We start from the raw sequence: 17,574 nt of genomic DNA, 5'->3' as shown, positions 1-17,574 counted from the left end.
CGCGAGGACAAAGCTTTAAAACCTGGTTACGTTGTAGCTGCACAGTTCACCGTCGTCTGCCCAGAGCTGCTGAGGAACAAAGATGGAGTAGCAAAAATCCTGCAGGAAGATGGCTTTTGGCTCCCCCCAGCTCCCCAAGGTATCCTGCCGGGAACAGAGGTGCCCACACTAGTGGCCCTGTCTGAAAACAACAGGCTTTGCTTTTCCCTTACCTGCGGGTCTGCAGCACTGCCTAGCAGCCACAAAGTAGCTACCGCCACAGGCTGTCTTCGTTGTGACTAGGGAACAGCTTCCCAGCTTCTTTGCTTTTATCTTAGTCCAGAACCAAACCCATACCCATCTTATCCATCTGTAACAGCCTTTTAGCTCCAGGACAGGCTGACAGGGTCTTCAGGAAAGTAACACAGCAGAAGGCCCCACCCTCCACACATCAGCCAAACATTCAGTTTGCCACTCTCCAGTGTTAATAGCAAAATGCAAAAGTTCTTTATTAAAAAAGCAGAGCAAAACCCAAAATAAAAAATCATGAACACAAAGCAACCAGTCCACACAGAAACTTTCATTTTCCAGGTGTCTCTTAAAATACGTACTCTAAGATACGTTCCCACCCCAGACTCACAAGGTTCTCCCTCAAGGCTCTTAAGACTGCTGGCCTGACAGCAGCTCCTGCTTTCTCCAATTCAGACTCTCGTAACCCTTGCAAGGACTTGTGCTGTCAGGAGAGGAACCACCTTCTCCCCTTTGTGCTCTGAGCAACTCCCCAGTGTCACGCCAGAAGCATTGCTCCTCTCCAGGTTAAGGCCATAGCACTCAGTTCTAGGAGCCTGAGAAGCCAGGAGAACAGTCTTGCCATTTCCCAGTGAAACTAAATCCTGTTGCAATACTGGCCACAACATCTTCACCTAAGGGCTGCAGTTCACAGTGAAGAAGCACAGATGTTGACAGCTAATCACCCACTCACCCTTTCCCTGACACTCAGTGTTGTGTAAGTAGAAGCACGGCCAAAGCCCAGCTGTCCCACAAAGACATGAACAGCACTGCACCCGAAGCCCTTCCGTACAGCTGTTTCTGTCTATGCTGAATGTGTGTCTACTGCCCACCAATACAGTGAGAGCCACAGCAGGGAGGGGTAAACAAGCCAGAGAGGGCCCTGTCAGACTCTGCTTCTGCCTGTAAACACTGGGTGAAAAAGCACAGGTGGGTTATATCTGGTGTTTCCAGCAGTTTCAGGATCCCATTAGCAAAGCAAATCGCTCTGGCCCACAGGGAACTATAAACACTCCTGTCACATTTTATCACATTTCTCTGTGAACAGCCCTGGCACCCAAACAAATGCTGCAGCAGGACCCTGCCAGGGAACACACAACCCCTCCCCCAGTAATGAGTAACCCCCTGTGCTGATAGGCTATGGCAATGCAGGGGAAGGGGCTCCACATCATGGACTCAGACCCACGAGCCTGAACAGCTGTTTCCTCCTCTCCTTTACGCTGTCAGGAAGAAGGTTTCTGAACAGCGAGAGCGTTTTTCTGTTTGCAAGCCTTTGTGTCACCCCACTCTGATAAAACTGTCCCATTTAGGAAGAAGGAGTTCTACCTGAGTTGGTCACCCTTTCCCTGACAGCAGGTATTTGGATCCTTTAAGCCACGCTCTCACTTTCTAGAACTGTGGGTTCCCAAGGGAGATCCTTGCACATATGCCATGATGGCATTCTGCAAGAAACTTGCTCGCTGCGCCTCCTCTTCCCTCACCCTGGAGATCTCAGCCTCCTTCATTCTCAGCTTCTCCAGCAGCAGAGAGATCTCACCCTCTTTGTCCAGCAGTGCTTCACGGTGATTACTGGATAGGGCTGTGAAAAACAGCATTAGAAAAGAAAATCAGGGTATCCCTAGAATAAATAAGAACAAGCCAAAGGCAACGGAAGTGGTATGGTCAACAGGGACAAAAGAGAAGCTGCGTAAGTCAACATGAGAGGTTTTGCACAGACAGCATGCACACTTCACTGTGCAGGAAATCCAAACATCTTGCTGGCTGTGCAGCTTTGGGTGGTCATCTGAGTCTTGGTCTCTATAAAATGAGGACAGGAATCCCTGTATCTCCCTGGATGGAGAGTACAACTCATAGGTGTATACACAGGCAGGAAACACTGCTGTCACTACCTGTGAGCACAGCTCAGTTCCAGGCCCAGTGCAGGCTAACTCAGCATTACCATTTGAGAAGCATGAAAGGATCCATCACCTTTCAGCTGTCTTTCCAGAGCTGCAATCTTCTCTCTCAGCCCATCCTGGGCTGCGCGTTCAGCCTCCAAGTGCCCAATCTGCTCCTGTAATTCCACTTTCACCTTATTTAGCTCTGTCACTTTCTCCTCTTCCTTACTGTCCAGGTCCTGACACACAAAGACAAACCCATGAACAACCAAACAACTTCAGCAACTTGTTCTGGCGCTGTCGTGACTATATCTACTCCAGTCCCAGCTACCTGCTGAAGTTCATCCAGCCTCCTCCTGAGTCCATCAGCATACAGGCTCAACTGTTTGGCTTTGGCCTGGGCCTCAGCAACCATTTCTTTTTGCTTAAGGCAGCAGTTCTGAGCTTCATCCCTTGACTCAGTCATCAGCCGCAGCTTCTCTTTTAGGTGCTCTAGTCGTTGCTGCTGTAAGACACAAAGGAAAATGAAAATTAAACAGTCCCACTTCATTCCTGTGAAGGGATTCTCCCCTCTTTGTTCCTAATACAGTGACTCCTTTATTGAGTCAACTGGCACTGACAAGCACAGGACACAGCCCTGCTCCTTGCACTCAGGAGTGACCCCAAGCTGCTTCCTCTTGCCAGAGAGAACACTGACAGACTGAAACACTCAAATGAGAAACTGAGACAAGTCCTTGCCAGATGCACCGATGCCACCACCAGTGTTTACAACCAATGCTCTACCTTCACTTCCTCCATACCTCAAATGGCTCTGCAGCACCACTGTATGCAGCTAAGCAACTGCTGGGTCCCACACATCAAATTTCTATGTCTATAACTCAGTGAAGCATTTTCTTTTGTGATGTAAAAAGTAAGTAAATATTCTAATAGTTTTTGTGTATTTCCATCATCTCTTGTTCTCTTTCACAGGATATTAACTTCATTGCCATTTTCACAGAGTTCAATACTAGTGACTTTATTTATCCAGCAGCAGTACCCACCTGAAGAAATTTCTCAGAGTTCAGAGAAACAGGAGCACCCCATGAGAGTTGCCATTAAAAAGAATGATCAACATCCATCTGCTGGCTTCAGATGTTGGCAACTTAAATTAAATCTGCCATGACAATATCCACATCAGTTCTGTTACTACTGAAGACAATTAAAATCAGACTTTTCAGGACTCCTTCCTCAGCAATCACACCATTTGTGAGTCAGTGAAACCCAGAGAGGAGTTACTTAGCAGCTCCCCAAGACTAAAATATAGAGTAGGTAGCCAAACCACTTCCTTCCCACAGGTCTTGTCCTTACCTCCTCCAAGCGTGCCTGACTCCGGACTTTTATTAACTCCTCCTCTGCCTGACCTCGCTCAGTTAGTGCAGCTGCTTTGACTTGGCTCAGCTCCTGCCACAGAAACATGGAAAATCATTCCAGAGAAGCTGCACTGCTGTAACACTGACCAGAAAACATTAGCAGCTTCCGGTCACAGGCTACAATATGACACAGCTCTCCTCACTCAGGGGCAGCAAAAGCAAACCAAGATGACAAACCCTTCCTCACTCCAAGGCTGCTATTTAAGCTCAGTGCGAATTTCAGTTATATGAGGACAAGTAATGGGTAAAGCTTTCCAAAACAAGGCAGTAGGAAAGAGCAGTGCTGGATCTAGCTGGGGAAATATATATGAATAAACATGCTACTCTACTTGGGACAACATGGGAAACCTGTGAATTCCAATCTTGGTAACACTCTAACCATGTTCAACAGAATCCTTATTTTTGTCCAATCTGAATTTACAAGTTTCTCCTTGGAACCTTTTTCCTTAGCTCAAAGCAGTAAAAATAATTTCAGCTGGTATGCTGCTGTTTTCTGTTCCTCCTTACAGCACATGACAATCTTTACAAAGGTAAGCAGTGGAAGACTCCACAAAGCTTTCCTGGCAGCCTTCTCTTTGCACCACTATATGAGTGTTCAAACGTGCCTAGAGCACTTTTTCTCACCTCCTCCAGAGATATCCTGATGGCCTCCAGCCTCTGGATCCTGTTGTGCATGGAACGTTCACTGGCCTCCATGTGCTGTGTCATACGATCCACCTGCAAAGCAGCAGAAACCATTTAAGCAAGTGACAGAAAACCATTCCCATCTCCAGGCACAGCAAGCAGCAGGACCACTCATCATGATAGTGAAGCATCCTCTCACTGAACCACCTACCACCAAAGGAAAGTTCTTACCTCTCCCAGAACTCCACTAGGAAACTGTAATACAGATACAATCTGCCCTCTAGAAACTGGGAATTTTTAGACAGAGATCCCTCCCAGGCCACAAGGAAGATAAAGTCCAAGCTCTCATTGTCAAGTGGTACAAAACACAACAGATTCATTTTCTAGCTGTAAGGTTGGTAAAATCTTCCTGGCCTGTGCCTTTTCTTAAAAGATTTCTATATATTCAGAGAAATCTATTAGTATAATTTTATTTTGGAGAGATTTCAGACCTCAGTAAACACTGCAAAGAGAATTGATTGTAGTCTGTTGGCCTGTCCACACTCAGACACAACCCCCCTTGAAACATAGCAGAAAAGGAACTAGCATGCTGAGCCCCGTTAAAGGACTGCTTGTCCATAAGCGATTAAAACATTAAAGTGTATTCATTTCAGAAGCAGGAAAAGATTCTGTATTTGTAACTACCTCTCTGCACAGACCAACACAAAGGCCAGCCTCCCAGCCTCTCTTGTAGCATCACATACCACTCTGGCCCATACTCTCAAAAGCTAGAAAATCTTACTAGCTGGTAGAAAGTCTTGTGATCTCTTCAGCCAGGCTTTGCTTGAAAAAATGGCCCATTATTCCCACAACAAATCTGAGCCCACTAACTTTTTAACTTTTTTAAGAGCATATGACAGCAATGACCTCCAGTGGTGATGTAGGTCAGGACCAAAGAAAGACTAACCGGGATGCTGCAGAAACCCCATCCTTACCTCTTTTACCCGAAGGGATTCCATGTCTTCAAGGCTTTGTTTAAATCTTCTCTTCTCCGTTTCCAGACGTTCTGCAGATTAAAAGCAGGCATATCACAATTCTGGCATTCCTGCCACACAGCTGTACTCATACTTTTTCACCATCTCTGCGAACCCTTTCTCCTCGGCTGTCTGTGCTGTTGACTCAGGAACAGCGATCCCAACCACAGGTGTCCACAAGCTGTTTCTACTCCTCCACTCACCTTCAGCCTCCACAGCCCGCAGCTTCAGCTCCGCTGTTGTGTTGGTCAAGTCTTGTTTTACCTGGAACAGCTGATCCTGCTGAACTTTGCACTTCCTCTCCAACTCATCCACCTACACAAGGAAATTACCACCACAAAGGTTTTTCTTTTCCTGTTAGCAGAGAAAGTTGGCTGTACAGGACAACGAAGACACACACAACCAAGGATCAAAGTAGAGACCATATATATGCAGCAGATGTTACATATGTTCAAGTGCCACTTCTCAGACTTGGACTTGGTTTCCTACCTGGTTTCTCAGCAGCAGATTTTTCTCACTGGCAGCAGACAAGTCATGCAAAAGCCTGCCTTCCCGATCAGCACCTTCCTGCAAACAGAATCAAAATTAAAAACCTGTACTCACTCTAGTTCTTGCACTACCAACCAATATCACACCCAGCTAAATCCAACCTACCCCATAAACACCACGACTCCTCTTCACACCTGGCACCCATCTACCTAATTTACACAAGAATTTTTTGTCATGGTGGCTTTAGCTAACCCACTAGTGGTAAAAATCATGCTTCCCTATTCCATCCAGCATGCCCCAAATTTACACAAACCAGTTATGACCTATAGCCCTGCTCTCAAACATAACTAGGACTTATCCAGCTCACCTGCTTTTGTTGCTGGAGCTCCCTGAAGTGGCACTCAGCCACACAGTTTTGTTCCTGTTTCATGGCATTCAGCAGCTCTCCCAGGTTGTGCACCTTCTGTTCAGACAGAGCCAGGGCAGCTTCAGTCATCTGCAGCCTATAAAGAGAAGCACTTTCCGGAGTCTTTTCCAAGGCAGACACTGCAGCAAGCTCTCTATGCCACCTGGTACAAGGTGCTAATATCCATCTGGCAGTGGATGAAATCAGGCTAACTAAATGAGGCATTTTTTTGCTTCTGGGAAAAGGACACCATTGACCTTTGTATGCAGCAGCATCTACAAACAGTGACCTGGGGCTTCTCAGGGCCCAGTGTTCTGGTGCCCATTGCATTTGCCCTGCACTGTCTTCCACAAGCCATTCTCCCCACCCAGACCCCTCCAGGATTTGCCTGCTCTCACAGAACAAAGCCAGCTATTTTATACCACTGCAAAGTTGTTTAAAATTAGAGACAGATTTTTAAACATGAGTAGCAGAAGCAATTTGCTTATTCTGTCCAAGAGGGACATGTCCACATCACTGCATGGCATAGTAACACTGCCTTTACCTGGCAGAACTAAAGTAGGCAGGCTCAGCAGTTTGAAGTCTAACCACTGCCATGTGCATATGGCTCTGCATAACCTAACATTTCTTCTGAGCAGCTCTTCCTCATTGCTCCCAAGCCAGGCTCCTCAATACCTGCAGCGGTTCCCAGAGAACACTGCCAGTTGCCAGGGAAAGCAGGTACCGATTCCTGCCAGGCTGTAAACCATGCAAGGAACATGCCCCCATCCCATCTGCAGAATCCTTTTTCCTTCTTCCCACCTTCTGTAATTCACTTTGTCTTACACCAATACACTGTAATTTTACTTAAAAGCAGGTTAACTAGTGTGGCAAACTCAAAGGCTTTATCTGACTGTAATTTCTGGATATTACTGCAGAACTAACCAAAATAATAAGTCAGCTACCCTACACGATTATCCCCCTTCTTAGAAGCTCTGCTCGGCACTGCTTATACAGCACAAATAGTGGGAAGGCAAAGGTTCTCCTCCTCCATACTTGGTTTTCAGTGAATTCATAATGGAGTACTGCTCATCCAATGCATCCTGCAGCTGGCTGATTCGTGCTACAGACATTCTGCATTTGGGAGGGAAATAAAAGGAAAAAAAAAAGAGGTGGGTAATTTCTGCCAGGAAATGGAGAGAGCTCAATTCTGCCATCAAAGAGCAGAAGACATTTAGAAATCCAACTCACTTCTCACTCCTGGCTTTTTCTTCTTTGTGCTTGTCTACAGCATCCACAAAATCCATGAACTGTGAAGAAGGCAAAATTCTGTGAGAAAATGAATTGCACCAGCTACAAGCACTTACATTTCTCATTCTTCTCTTGCCAGCAACAGCTGAAGACATGTCAAGCCATTCTACTGGAAACAAACTGGAAGTCTGATGGGTTTATCAGCACACCTGAATAAGGTCATCAGCTATAGGGACTCTGCATCCTCAGGTGTCAGATGGAAAAACAAATCTCTAGGTTTACACCACTTGGAAAGTATCAAACCAATTGCAAAAGATGAAACTAAAGCACAAATAACCAAAACTCCTCCAGAATCCAGAATGTGTTCAGCAGGGATGTGTCCATACCCATACTGTCACTTGATTCCTAGGCAACCTAGCTCAGAGGAAGGACCCAATGTACTAAACTATGCTGTGTGCCTGCCCATAAAAATGCAAATGCAACTTCAGGTGCACAATAATACTGTCACTGAGTGTTCTGTGGGGACCTCAAGGGAAAGCAAAGGATTCCAGCTACCCCATTTGAACCGCCAACATCTGCTGACCTGCTTGTTCTTCTCATCCTTCAGACTCAAAACCTCCTTGCTGAGGATGTTCATTTGGTTCTGGGCCTCACTCAGGATAGCCTCACGGTCTTGGTTGTGATTCAAGGCTTGTTCTGATGCAGAGAGAGCAGGAGAGCATGCACAAGTTTCTAAAGCAACAGCACAGCAAGCACTGCTGGAAGAGACAGCACTCAGGATGACAACTGGCTATCAGAAGCACCAGGACAGTTGCCCTTCTCATGCTGGCCCGCGTAGAGAGAGTCCCACCTTACATCACAAGCTGGGATGGGATCAACGAGAGCAGTGTGTGTGGGGTAATCAACACCCCAGCCTCAGGAAAGATGCTCAGCTCTGCTGTGGGCAGGACAATGACATGATGTGCTGCATAAGCCACATCAAAACTTGGCTCATCAGAGGCAAACTATGAGGAAAAGTCTCAAATTCTCCCACATTCATGTGGCACAGCAATCTCTAATAACTCAATCCAAATTATTTTTTTGCTCTTGCTGGTGAAAGCGACACTTCCAACTTGACTAGCCCTCACTAAAGGACAAGAGGAGGTGACATAGAGCACTGTGGAAATGCTGTTGAGAAAGGGAGGAAAAGAGGGTTAGCTCTCTTCTGAAGCAGCAAGTGCCCTATATCCCCCAAGTGCTGAACTGGGAAAGGAGTTAAGTGATTCATTACTGTGCACACATCATACTTACCCACAGCTTTCAGGATGTCGCCAGGAACATTATTCCCTGCCAGCTCGAGCCTCTTCAGGGTCTTGTTGCTGTGCAGGCAGTTCAGCAAAGCTCGGCCACCCAGAAGCCCAATGTTATTCCATCGCAAATCTATACAGAAAGCAAACTTTCACCACGGTAGTCACACATCTGCTGAAAACCACAGGGCTCAAGAGAACCCATGCTCTTTATATATCTACAAGCACGGTTAACTAATCCCAGATGGTCTTAGCAAAAACACAGGTGAATACTGTGTCCCCTTTGAAGATGAATGAGAGGGAGGGAAATTGACAAAGAAAGAAAGGCAAGATAAATCTTTAGGAAACTGCAGGAAGCCATGACAGTTGAAAATCTACACAAATCTGGGCCTCACATTTGGCTCTCACAAGCCTTCCTTCCACAGACAAGACCTGTGGATGAGAAAGAATTGGCAACAAAAGCTACATTTTCCTGAAGGAAACTCCACCAAAATTCCATATAAGGACAAAACGAGTGTGAAGTAAGTATTAAGAGTCTGTCATGAGGCATACCAACACCAACCACAAATAGGAATGAAAACCCTTCCTCCTCCACTAAAGACTGTTCTACTCCAAGTACACAATTCTTCATCTGCAGGTTTGGTTCCAGAGATTCCAATTATAGTTCCCAGTCTCCAAAGGCCATGGAGTTGTGACTTCTCCCTGCACAAAGTCGGCAAAGCATTCCAGACTGATAGGAATTGGGAATGACACCAACCAGTTGGAAGAAACTGAAGCAAGAAACCTGAAGATACACATGGTGTTTTCATGCATATATGTACGTGGGCAAAGAACTCTTACCCAGCTCCTGAAGGCTGGTATTTTGTGTCAGTGCCATGGCCAGCTCTTCAGCCCCTTGATGGTTAATCTGGTTATTGCGCAGATCCAGACGCCGAAGAAAGTTGTTTGCTCTCAGTCCTTGGCAGAAAAAGGAGAAGCCCTCCTCCCACATGCCAAGGCTGTTCCATTCTAAGGTTAGGCTAGGGAAATCAGACAGGAATGGTGTTCGTGGAGTAAACAGACTGCTGCATGAACTTGAATGATATTTGGATCACGGTATGCCCGGTCAAACATCCAGCTCCGTGCGTGGACTCAATTTCAGAGAGCAGGATGCTGCCAGGGCCCAGCGTCCTCTGAAAGAGCACCTCCACTTTTCATGCCTTTACTTGTCCCACCCCTCACAAGAAATTGCACCACTTGGCATTCCTCCTACCCCAACAAAAAACACCCTCAACCCTTTCCAAATGTTGTGCTCCATCCGGCAAGAATAGCACAAAGAGAGGTATATACATTTTTTTACCTCCTGATGGATTTGTTCTCCCTAAGAAGTTTTCCCAAAGCCTCAGCTCCCATGGTTCGCAGGTTATTTCCCTGAAACAGAAGTCCCAGGTGATCAGTAGGCTAAGCCTGTCCCAGTCCACCTACACCACAAACACCACCAGATGCATCCCAGCTGTAATGCCAACTTCAGTTGGGCAAAGATGGTCCAACCAACATTTGTTTCACTATCAATCAGCCTTCCACAAAACGAAAAACCCTGGAGGAACAGTGGATCTATACACACGACTTGTCTTGTGAGGGCACCATGACTGAGAGCTTGCAAAAATCACAAGATTGCACAGGATCAGCACGGGCCATGATGGGACGGAAAATGGTGATTCTAGATAAGCATAACTATTGTAACACACTTCACCAAAAAGGGCTCTGTTAACGCTAGCACAAATGAGAAAGGAAGCTGCGATGAAGTTTGTGACTTCAGTGATGCTGAACAGTGATGCTGTTTGTGACTGTAAATTCAAGGGAATAGCTGTATGCCAGAGGAATACAGACAGAAAGTCACTCCCAGTAGAGTGACAATCACATCTGAAGGCAGATGCTTAGTTCAAAGCCCAGGCTAATCGAAAGACATTGGCAAGCGAGATAAACTCTACAGAAACACAAGTAAAACAGCTAGTAACTCACTGATCAATACAGAAACCCCCAAAACAGCCTATACACGCCTCATCTGCCCAATCAGCAACTGACAAAAGATACACAGCAATAACTTCCTATCAAAATACAGTAACTAAATAAAAATGGATAAAGATGATCTGCAAAGTAACTTTGGAAAATTGTGACATGGTGTTAACAAGTCAAGGAATGAGTCACTTGAGAACAAAAACTTTACAGAAGTATGCATCTTGTTGAATAATCCTGCACCAGGACGGTCCAGTTCTATTTCTGATTAAGCCTGTGCTCCTTTTTCCTTCTCCACCACAGAATAGTCTTAATTCTGTTTGAACAGACTCACCTTCAGATCCAAAGATTTTACTGTGGTGTTGGAGCAAAGACCATGCAACAGAAGTCTTACACCTGAGTAGAAAAAAAAAAAGCTGTTTATTTCATCTGTGAAACCCTCTACTCATCCCAGCGTATCATCTTGTTAAACGGCTAGCTCAGGAGACATGGCTGTGATAAACAAATTACTTGGTAAACTGCCACTGCTGCTGGAATAAGTGAGCCTGAGCTTTCAGGGCAGGAGACTATTTATACACTCTCAAAGAGGTGTCCGGGCAGAGAACTACAAGTCAGTTTGTACACCTACCTGCCTCAGCCCTGAAAAAAGCCCACGTCTAGACAAGCTCTGCGGACACGGATGTGCTGCCCATGGGGCCCCCTCACTGCCAGCTACTTTAACCAGCCGGACTGTCCCATCCGTCCACGGCCAACAGCAGAGCTGCCCTCGCCGCCGGAGGGAGAACCGAGCGGTGCGTGACCAGCCGCATGGTCACGGACCGGGCACCTTCGCGGGCCTGAGATACGAGCGACCTCCCGCCCCGCCACCGCGCCTCGCTCGCCGCCGGAGGGAGAGCGGGCCCGCCGGCCCAGCCTGAGAGGGCGGCCAGGGCGGCCCCGCTTCGGGCAGCCGCTGCGGCCTCGCGCGCACCTTCCTCGCTCAAGCCGCAGTCGCCGAGCGCCAGCGCGGCGAAGGGCGCGGCGCCGGGCAGCAGCCGGCCCAGCGCGCTGCACGTCTGCAGCGAGAGGCTCTGCGCCGCCAGGTCCAGGCGGCCCCGCGCCCCGTTGGGCTCCCGCAGGCGCCGCAGCACGGCCTCCTGCGGGGCCGCGCCTACCGCCGCGCAAAGCCGCGCGTATTCGCGCCCGAACTGCTCCATGGCCGCGCGGGTTCCCGCCGGAACTGCTCCCTGGCCGCGCGGGTTCCCGCCGGAACTGCTCCCTGGCCGCGCGGGTTCCCGCCCGCCGCGCGCCTCCGGGAGGCGGGGCCAGCAGTGCGCGGGACATGGAGGAGCGGGACGGCCGCACCGGCGGCTTCAGGAAGGTGCGGCCGCTCCGGGCGAGGGGCGCTGGCCCGAGCGGCGAGCGCGGCTCCGCTCATCCGTTCCTCTCTCCGCGCAGGACACCGTGGACCGGCTTCTCCGCCTCCATTTCCGGGACGGGAGGACCCGAGGTACCGAGGCTGCGGCGGCGGGCGGGTCCGGGCCGCTTGGGCCTAGTCCCCGCCTTCCCTAAGCGCCGTGTCCTTGCAGTTAATGCCGACGCGCAGCTGCTGGTGGCCGAGTTGCTGAAGGTCTTCGTCCGAGGTCAGCGCGCAGGGCCAATCCCCCGCCCCAGCCTTAGGGCGATAGGCTCCCGCCTCCTCCCCGAGCACCTGGCCAACCTTCGACTCATCCCGTCCTGCTTCAGCTCTGCTGCCTCCTGCACAGCTGGAGTCCTGACGCAGCTTCCCGGACTCTTCCGGGGCGCTGGGCCACCTCCCTCCTCCCAGGACACCAGCCCAGCCCCCCGGACGAGACGCCCCAGGTGACAGCTCCCAGACCCGTCTCACTGCTCTTCCCTTTCTTTCACTTGGGCTGCAGAAGCGGCGGCTCGAGCAGCTCGGCAAGCTCAGGCAGAGGACCTGAAGAAGGTGGATACTGAGCAGCTGGAGAAAGTGTTGCCACAGCTGGTATGTAACTCTCGGCCTGAACTGCATGGGAGCAGGATGAGGATGTGAGCTGAAACAGCCTAATCCTCATCCTTTCGGGTGCTGTTTTGAGAACCCAGTCTGTGTCCTGACTGGCTTGCTGCTCTTTCCTTACAGCTTCTCGATTTCTAGAGGCTTTCTGAAGCACATGTCACCTGTCAGCAGACAGTCCTGACCTGACAGCGAACATGTGTCTCGGCCTCAGAGTCCAACTCTGGGATGAACAGTCTCAGCTCTTTCTTCGTCTGCCATTTTGCTTCTGTTTCCTCTCTCCTTTACCAAGCACAACACAGCCCAAAGGAACGATGCTGTCAGATAACGTTTTTGAGAAGAGGCTGCCACAGGCTTGTTTTGTTCTGCTGAGCACATACCTGGTTTCAATCTTGCCGCCCTACTCCCGGTAACAGAGGCCTGTACTTCACAGCATGGTAAGATGCTGTTGCTTTCTCATCTAACATGAGAATGAGGTGCTGCTTCACAGAGATGCATGGAAAGACTTAAAGGCTGGAAATACCATCCAGCCTTCAGGATCTCACTGCCTCAGCAGGCAGCTGTGACAGCAACTCTAGGTGCAGCTCCAAGCCTTTCTAATGAATAGGTCATTAACAGGAGCTCATTCACAGGCTCTCGCCAAGAGCAGGCAACTGATCTTTATTTTATAAATAAACAGTGTCTGTCCGTCACTACCTTCCAGTATTTCTCCAGGGCTGTGACATCAAAGAATACTTGAAACCTTTTAACCATTCAGTATTCTCCTCAGAGGCTGCTCCCCCTCTGCTATAAATTTGTTCTCACAAAGAAACATCAGTAAGTTAAAAACAAGTCTCCCCTCCTTGTGTAGGCTCTTTGCTGCAATTCATCATCAAAAGTCAAGTCGCTTCAAAGACTTGCAGCGTTTCCCCCTCACCCACCCTCTTCCCTAAATCTTTGTAGGACGAAAGGAAAAAAGGACAAAAAACAAACAGCATGTGTGAGAATCCCACATCATGGGACAGCCTGGCCCCTCTAGCAGCAGGGGGGCCACTGTGAAATAAGAAACCTTACACATGTGGGCAGGACCCACACAACCCAACTGGCTTTGCTGGGAAACGCATGGCTGGCTGCACAGAGCACAGCTGATGGTGGTGTGGCTTGGGGCCTGCACGCTCCTGCCGCTGGCACTCTGCAGGCTGTAGGATCAGCCATAGCTAGCAGTCCTTTTCTCAGGAACAGCTGTGACAGGCAGAGGCTCAGTAGGTCACTGTACACTTTGAGCTAGGAGCTATCAGGGTCATCCCTCAGGACACCAGCCACTTGGAAACCCCACAAAAATGCAGTTTTAGTACATATTCTGGTAACAGTACCAGCTTAAGCAGTCCCCAGCTCTCGGCACTGCAGCTTCTCAGCTGAGACAACTGTTCAGCTGTACAACACGTGCAATGAAGGAACTGACCTAGTTCAGCCTTCAGCCCCACAATCATTGGTTAAAAAAAGGCAATTACAAAAGTAAAAGCAAGTGATACTACCGTTGAATGTCCTAAAACCCTAGGGATGAGTTCACCTACTATAGCAGAAGCAATACTGAAACAAAACCAGCTCGTCAGGTATCTGCAGGTACTGTTCTGCAGTAGGGCAGGAATCCTTGTAGCAAGTACCTTAGCGAAGAGGCCACAGTTTTAAATGTGGGGGCATCTTACCCCCTTAAAGAATTCACTCCTGCTTTCTTGCCTTTTCCAGTTTCAGATCCTCATCTCTGCCTCCAACTGAAACAGCAGTCCTAAAGTCGCTGCCCTAAAAAGGCTCAAGTTCCCTTCCCTGACAACACGGAGAAGAGAACTGCTGATGTGGACATCCACAGTAAAGCAGCAATTGAATAGCAGCAGCAGCTAAAAGTAACTCTTTGTATAGGGAAGGGGAATAAGACCTCTTGTCTAGCTATTGAAGGTAGCAATTTTTCATTCTTGTGGTTAAATTGGGTTTGATGCACAGCTGAGTTACACAAGGGAGGAGCATGGGCAGAACTGCCTGAGGGAACAGTCAGCAATGTAAAGCCCCTACACTTAACCCATGAAACTGCCCCAGGAATACTGGTATTGTTGCTTGTGTCCCTAAACTTGTTTTCCCATGTCAGGTGCTTGCAGGGGATAGTTATGGTGCTAACCCTTTACAAAAACTGACAGAACTAAAACACCTAAGCAAATCAGCTAAGCAGATTGTACTATTTGATGTCACCTGTGCCCTTCAGAAAAATAAGGACTAGCACATCTGAAGGCACACTGCAACTTCCTCCCAACCACACTGCTTCTGCATATTCTAATCCTGGGAATAAAAAACACCAGCACAGGTATTTCACTGCTTATCATTAGCAATAGCTCTTGGTTTCTCCACAGGGATATCCTGTATAAATTCAACAAAGCAGCTCTAGCTACCGTCTACCTCTGATTTGTGTGACATGAATAAGCCTGATAACAGCACCTGAACGAAGATACTGACAGTCCTATGGAGTACAGGCTCAGCCCACACTTAATCCTCTAAAGAGTAATAAACTTTATTATTTGAATGGTTTTTCAGGTCTGCTGTGGTATGTCTTTTATAGGCTGTCAAGTGGCAGAAGGGCTTGCTTTCCACAGGGAGGATTTAGTACAGGAGCTGTACACAGCGCTCTCACATTCCCACTGCCAGTGGCCACACACGTTCCCTGTTTACCTTTGGGTGTCATATAAGAAATCAATCAACTTTTTTGCTAAAGCATTCTTTGCTCCTTCTGCTTTGAGTCTCCTTTTTCCTCTTCCACCTTTCTTTCATGCCTCCCCCTCCCTCCAAGTTTCTTCAAAGCATCTCTGTGAGCATTTGGAAGTAATTAGACCTGAAGGGAAATGTTGTCCAGGCAGGGAGACAATGACAAGTGCCAGGAACCCAGGGTGCCCTTTCTAGCCACTTTGAAGCTCATTCAGATGGTACAAAGCTCCGTTTTGCTTTGTTGAAAAAAAATGGGAGGAAGAGAACGAGTCATGACAGGCGTATTGAAAAGAGAGCAGGTTCCTGTGAACTGACAGACACACCAAGTGCCAGGGCAAGAAACTATCAAAGGGACTGACCAAAAGGGCTCCCATGGCCACTCTGCTTTATTACATCTACAAATTGTGCAGATGCACACGTAGTGCAGGGAGGAAACAAGGAAAATGGAAAACACGGTATTACTGTACCATGGAAGCCCAGCTCTCCGCAGACCACTGATCCGTGGAGAAGACTTCAAATAAAACCCAGCACCATGACTGCCGTGCCACTACAGAGTTCATCTCCAGCATAAGGGCAATTCTAACCAATAATCATCCCCTTACGATGTCTGCAGGAGACAAAGATCCGGACTGGGCCTTTTCCCTGTACATTAACTGCGGTGCAGAGCACAGCTACCCTGCTCTGGGAATACTCAGGCCACCAATCAACTGTCATTTGAAGAGACCCTTTAAGTGGATGGTTTCTTCCTTGCTGTAATTAATTACTGATGGTAGTTATACACAGTGAAAATAAAACTAGAGCTTAGGGCAGAAACATGCTCAACAGGCATTCCATGAACTTGTATTCCTTGTTGACAAGATTCTGGCAACTGAACACAATACAAGTGCAGCAGCCCAAGAGCTTCACGGGAAAGGCTGATCTGAACTGGTTTAAGTGACTTAAATGCTTCCTCTTCATTCATTTTCCAGCCATCTATGTCCAGCATTATCAGCAGCACTAACCCTCCTCGCTAAGAAGCAGAAAAAGTCTTGTTCTAGGCACCACTTAATAATTATAGGTAAAGCTGAACCAGATTGTATCTTGCTGCTAGAATACTGGCAGCTAGACTCAAGTCATCTCTGAAGGTGGAACTGGGAGGAGTTGAATTTAAAAATACAGATAGGAACAAAGTCCTTTGCAGAAAGTATATAGGAATCATGTCCCCCTTAATTCTCTATTCTTATTATTTGCATGCAAGAAACCTTAAATTTAACCTCTAACCTTGCTTCTGTAGTCACAAAGACCACAAACAGGCCTTCCACTCCTCCACCAGGTGCAACTGACATCTGAAATAGCCATTCTCTCTTTATAACTAATGTTCATACAGATTAGATCTCTCCAGGGCCACCAACACATCTTACACATCCTTAGTGAGTTTGTGGAGAAAAGGGCACAGCTGATAGCTCGGTGATCCAGCAACCCAGGATGCTTCATCTCTTTCCACCTACAAAATAAACATGGTACCATTAAAACACATAACATGTAATTAGCACTTACTCATTTCTCAATAACATGATCTGGTAGCTGAGGGTTCTAGTCACTGCTGTGCTCAGGCAGCATTGGGGACCACAAGAGAGCACCTGGGGAGATGAAATGGTAAATACATCACAACTTTCAGAGCAGGGAACTTCATCCTTCATTTTATTAACATGTGGCTTAGAGTATACTATTGACCTTTCATACCAGCTGTTAAATGGGAAACCTGCACAGGTAGGTGAGATGATATTTTGTACTTTATCCAGATAATCTTGGGAAACAAAACTATTTCAAGTGCAATGCTTCAAACATACTCCAGTATGGAAATGGGAAGCAGTGAAGATCCTGTTTCCCACTGCATCAGCATCTCAGCACCAATCTAAGCCAGACCAGCCACAGCAGGGAAACACACTGGCCCACTGTTTGCAGCCTTCACACCTTACCCTCTGCTTGCTGGAACTGATAGCCCCACACTATCTTCCAGAAACAAATACTAACATTCTCATCCAGGAAGTTAACATCTGGCATTATTAGCCAGGTGACTCCATATAAGAATTACTAGGTTTGTTGTCGTTAAAGGAGCTGACTGTCTCTTTTTTTTTTTTTCTCCCTTTTTTTTCTCTTCCCTCTCCCCCCCCACCCCCCGTCTTTGCCACTGCATCAAAAAGTGAGTATTGCCAATTGTTTAATTCAGGAATTCTTCTTCTAATTACTTCATATTTTGTATAAAGTCTTGTCTA

The 17,574-nt window shown here is 47.7% G+C and overlaps 3 protein-coding genes across 8 annotated transcripts in view; 1 reads left to right on the top strand and 2 right to left on the bottom strand.

Annotated features, from left to right (window-relative positions):
- Positions 1-458: 458 nt before the first annotated feature.
- LRRC45 (leucine rich repeat containing 45) lies at positions 459-12,167 on the bottom strand. 4 transcript variants are annotated; one of them, XM_039562524.1, is made up of 17 exons: positions 11,751-12,167; positions 10,931-10,992; positions 9,941-10,011; positions 9,442-9,620; positions 8,606-8,734; positions 7,899-8,011; positions 7,316-7,374; positions 7,121-7,198; positions 6,047-6,182; positions 5,680-5,757; positions 5,394-5,505; positions 5,152-5,222; positions 4,178-4,270; positions 3,492-3,584; positions 2,476-2,649; positions 2,236-2,383; positions 459-1,846 (listed from the first exon to the last, which is right to left on the bottom strand). In XM_039562524.1, exons 1-17 carry the CDS (start codon positions 11,917-11,919, stop codon positions 1,650-1,652), a joined length of 1,962 nt encoding a protein of 653 aa, XP_039418458.1. In that variant the 5' UTR covers positions 11,920-12,167; the 3' UTR covers positions 459-1,649. The 4 variants fall into 4 exon arrangements, with proteins under 4 accessions (XP_039418458.1, XP_039418461.1, XP_039418457.1 ...); XM_039562527.1 differs by having other exon boundaries at positions 11,567-11,910; XM_039562523.1 differs by having other exon boundaries at positions 2,476-2,646; positions 11,567-11,857.
- On the top strand, positions 11,868-15,145 carry CENPX (centromere protein X). Of its 2 annotated transcripts, XM_039562540.1 has the most exons (6): positions 11,868-11,956; positions 12,034-12,085; positions 12,165-12,218; positions 12,495-12,583; positions 12,719-13,029; positions 14,318-15,145. In XM_039562540.1, exons 1-5 carry the CDS (start codon positions 11,918-11,920, stop codon positions 12,731-12,733), a joined length of 249 nt encoding a protein of 82 aa, XP_039418474.1. In that variant the 5' UTR covers positions 11,868-11,917; the 3' UTR covers positions 12,734-13,029; positions 14,318-15,145. The 2 variants fall into 2 exon arrangements, with proteins under 2 accessions (XP_039418474.1, XP_039418473.1); XM_039562539.1 differs by lacking the exons at positions 12,719-13,029; positions 14,318-15,145 and having other exon boundaries at positions 12,165-12,579.
- Positions 13,229-17,574, bottom strand: part of ASPSCR1 (ASPSCR1 tether for SLC2A4, UBX domain containing) — a 40,021-nt gene continuing 35,675 nt past the window's right edge. For both annotated transcript variants that reach the window (XM_039562530.1, XM_010413377.4), the window contains one exon: positions 13,229-16,802. In XM_039562530.1, the coding sequence (XP_039418464.1) occupies positions 16,789-16,802 (14 nt within the window). In that variant the 3' untranslated portion in view covers positions 13,229-16,788. The remainder of the gene's footprint in view (positions 16,803-17,574) is intronic.

The sequence above is a fragment of the Corvus cornix genome, chromosome 18 (genome assembly GCF_000738735.6).
Source record: "Corvus cornix cornix isolate S_Up_H32 chromosome 18, ASM73873v5, whole genome shotgun sequence".
Taxonomy (NCBI): Eukaryota; Metazoa; Chordata; class Aves; order Passeriformes; family Corvidae; genus Corvus; species Corvus cornix.
The sequence above is the reverse complement of the archived record's forward strand: the minus strand, read 5'-3'. Positions and strand labels throughout refer to the sequence as shown.

Bases quoted from the DNA above. Each gene is read 5' to 3' on its own strand.
- CENPX (XM_039562539.1), top strand. From the start codon at position 11,918: ATGGAGGAGCGGGACGGCCGCACCGGCGGCTTCAGGAAG. The intron at 11,957-12,033 runs GTGCGGCCGCTC...CTCTCCGCGCAG, and splicing joins GCACCGGCGGCTTCAGGAAG to GACACCGTGGACCGGCTTCT. The intron at 12,086-12,164 runs GTACCGAGGCTG...GTGTCCTTGCAG, and splicing joins CCGGGACGGGAGGACCCGAG to TTAATGCCGACGCGCAGCTG.
- LRRC45 (XM_039562527.1), bottom strand. From the start codon at position 11,792: ATGGAGCAGTTCGGGCGCGAATACGCGCGGCTTTGCGCGGCGGTAGGC. The intron at 7,375-7,898 runs GTCAGCAGATGT...CCTTCTTCACAG, and splicing joins AGGATGAGAAGAACAAGCAG to TTCATGGATTTTGTGGATGC. The intron at 5,758-6,046 runs GTGAGCTGGATA...TTCTGTTTGCAG, and splicing joins AGCTCCAGCAACAAAAGCAG to GAAGGTGCTGATCGGGAAGG.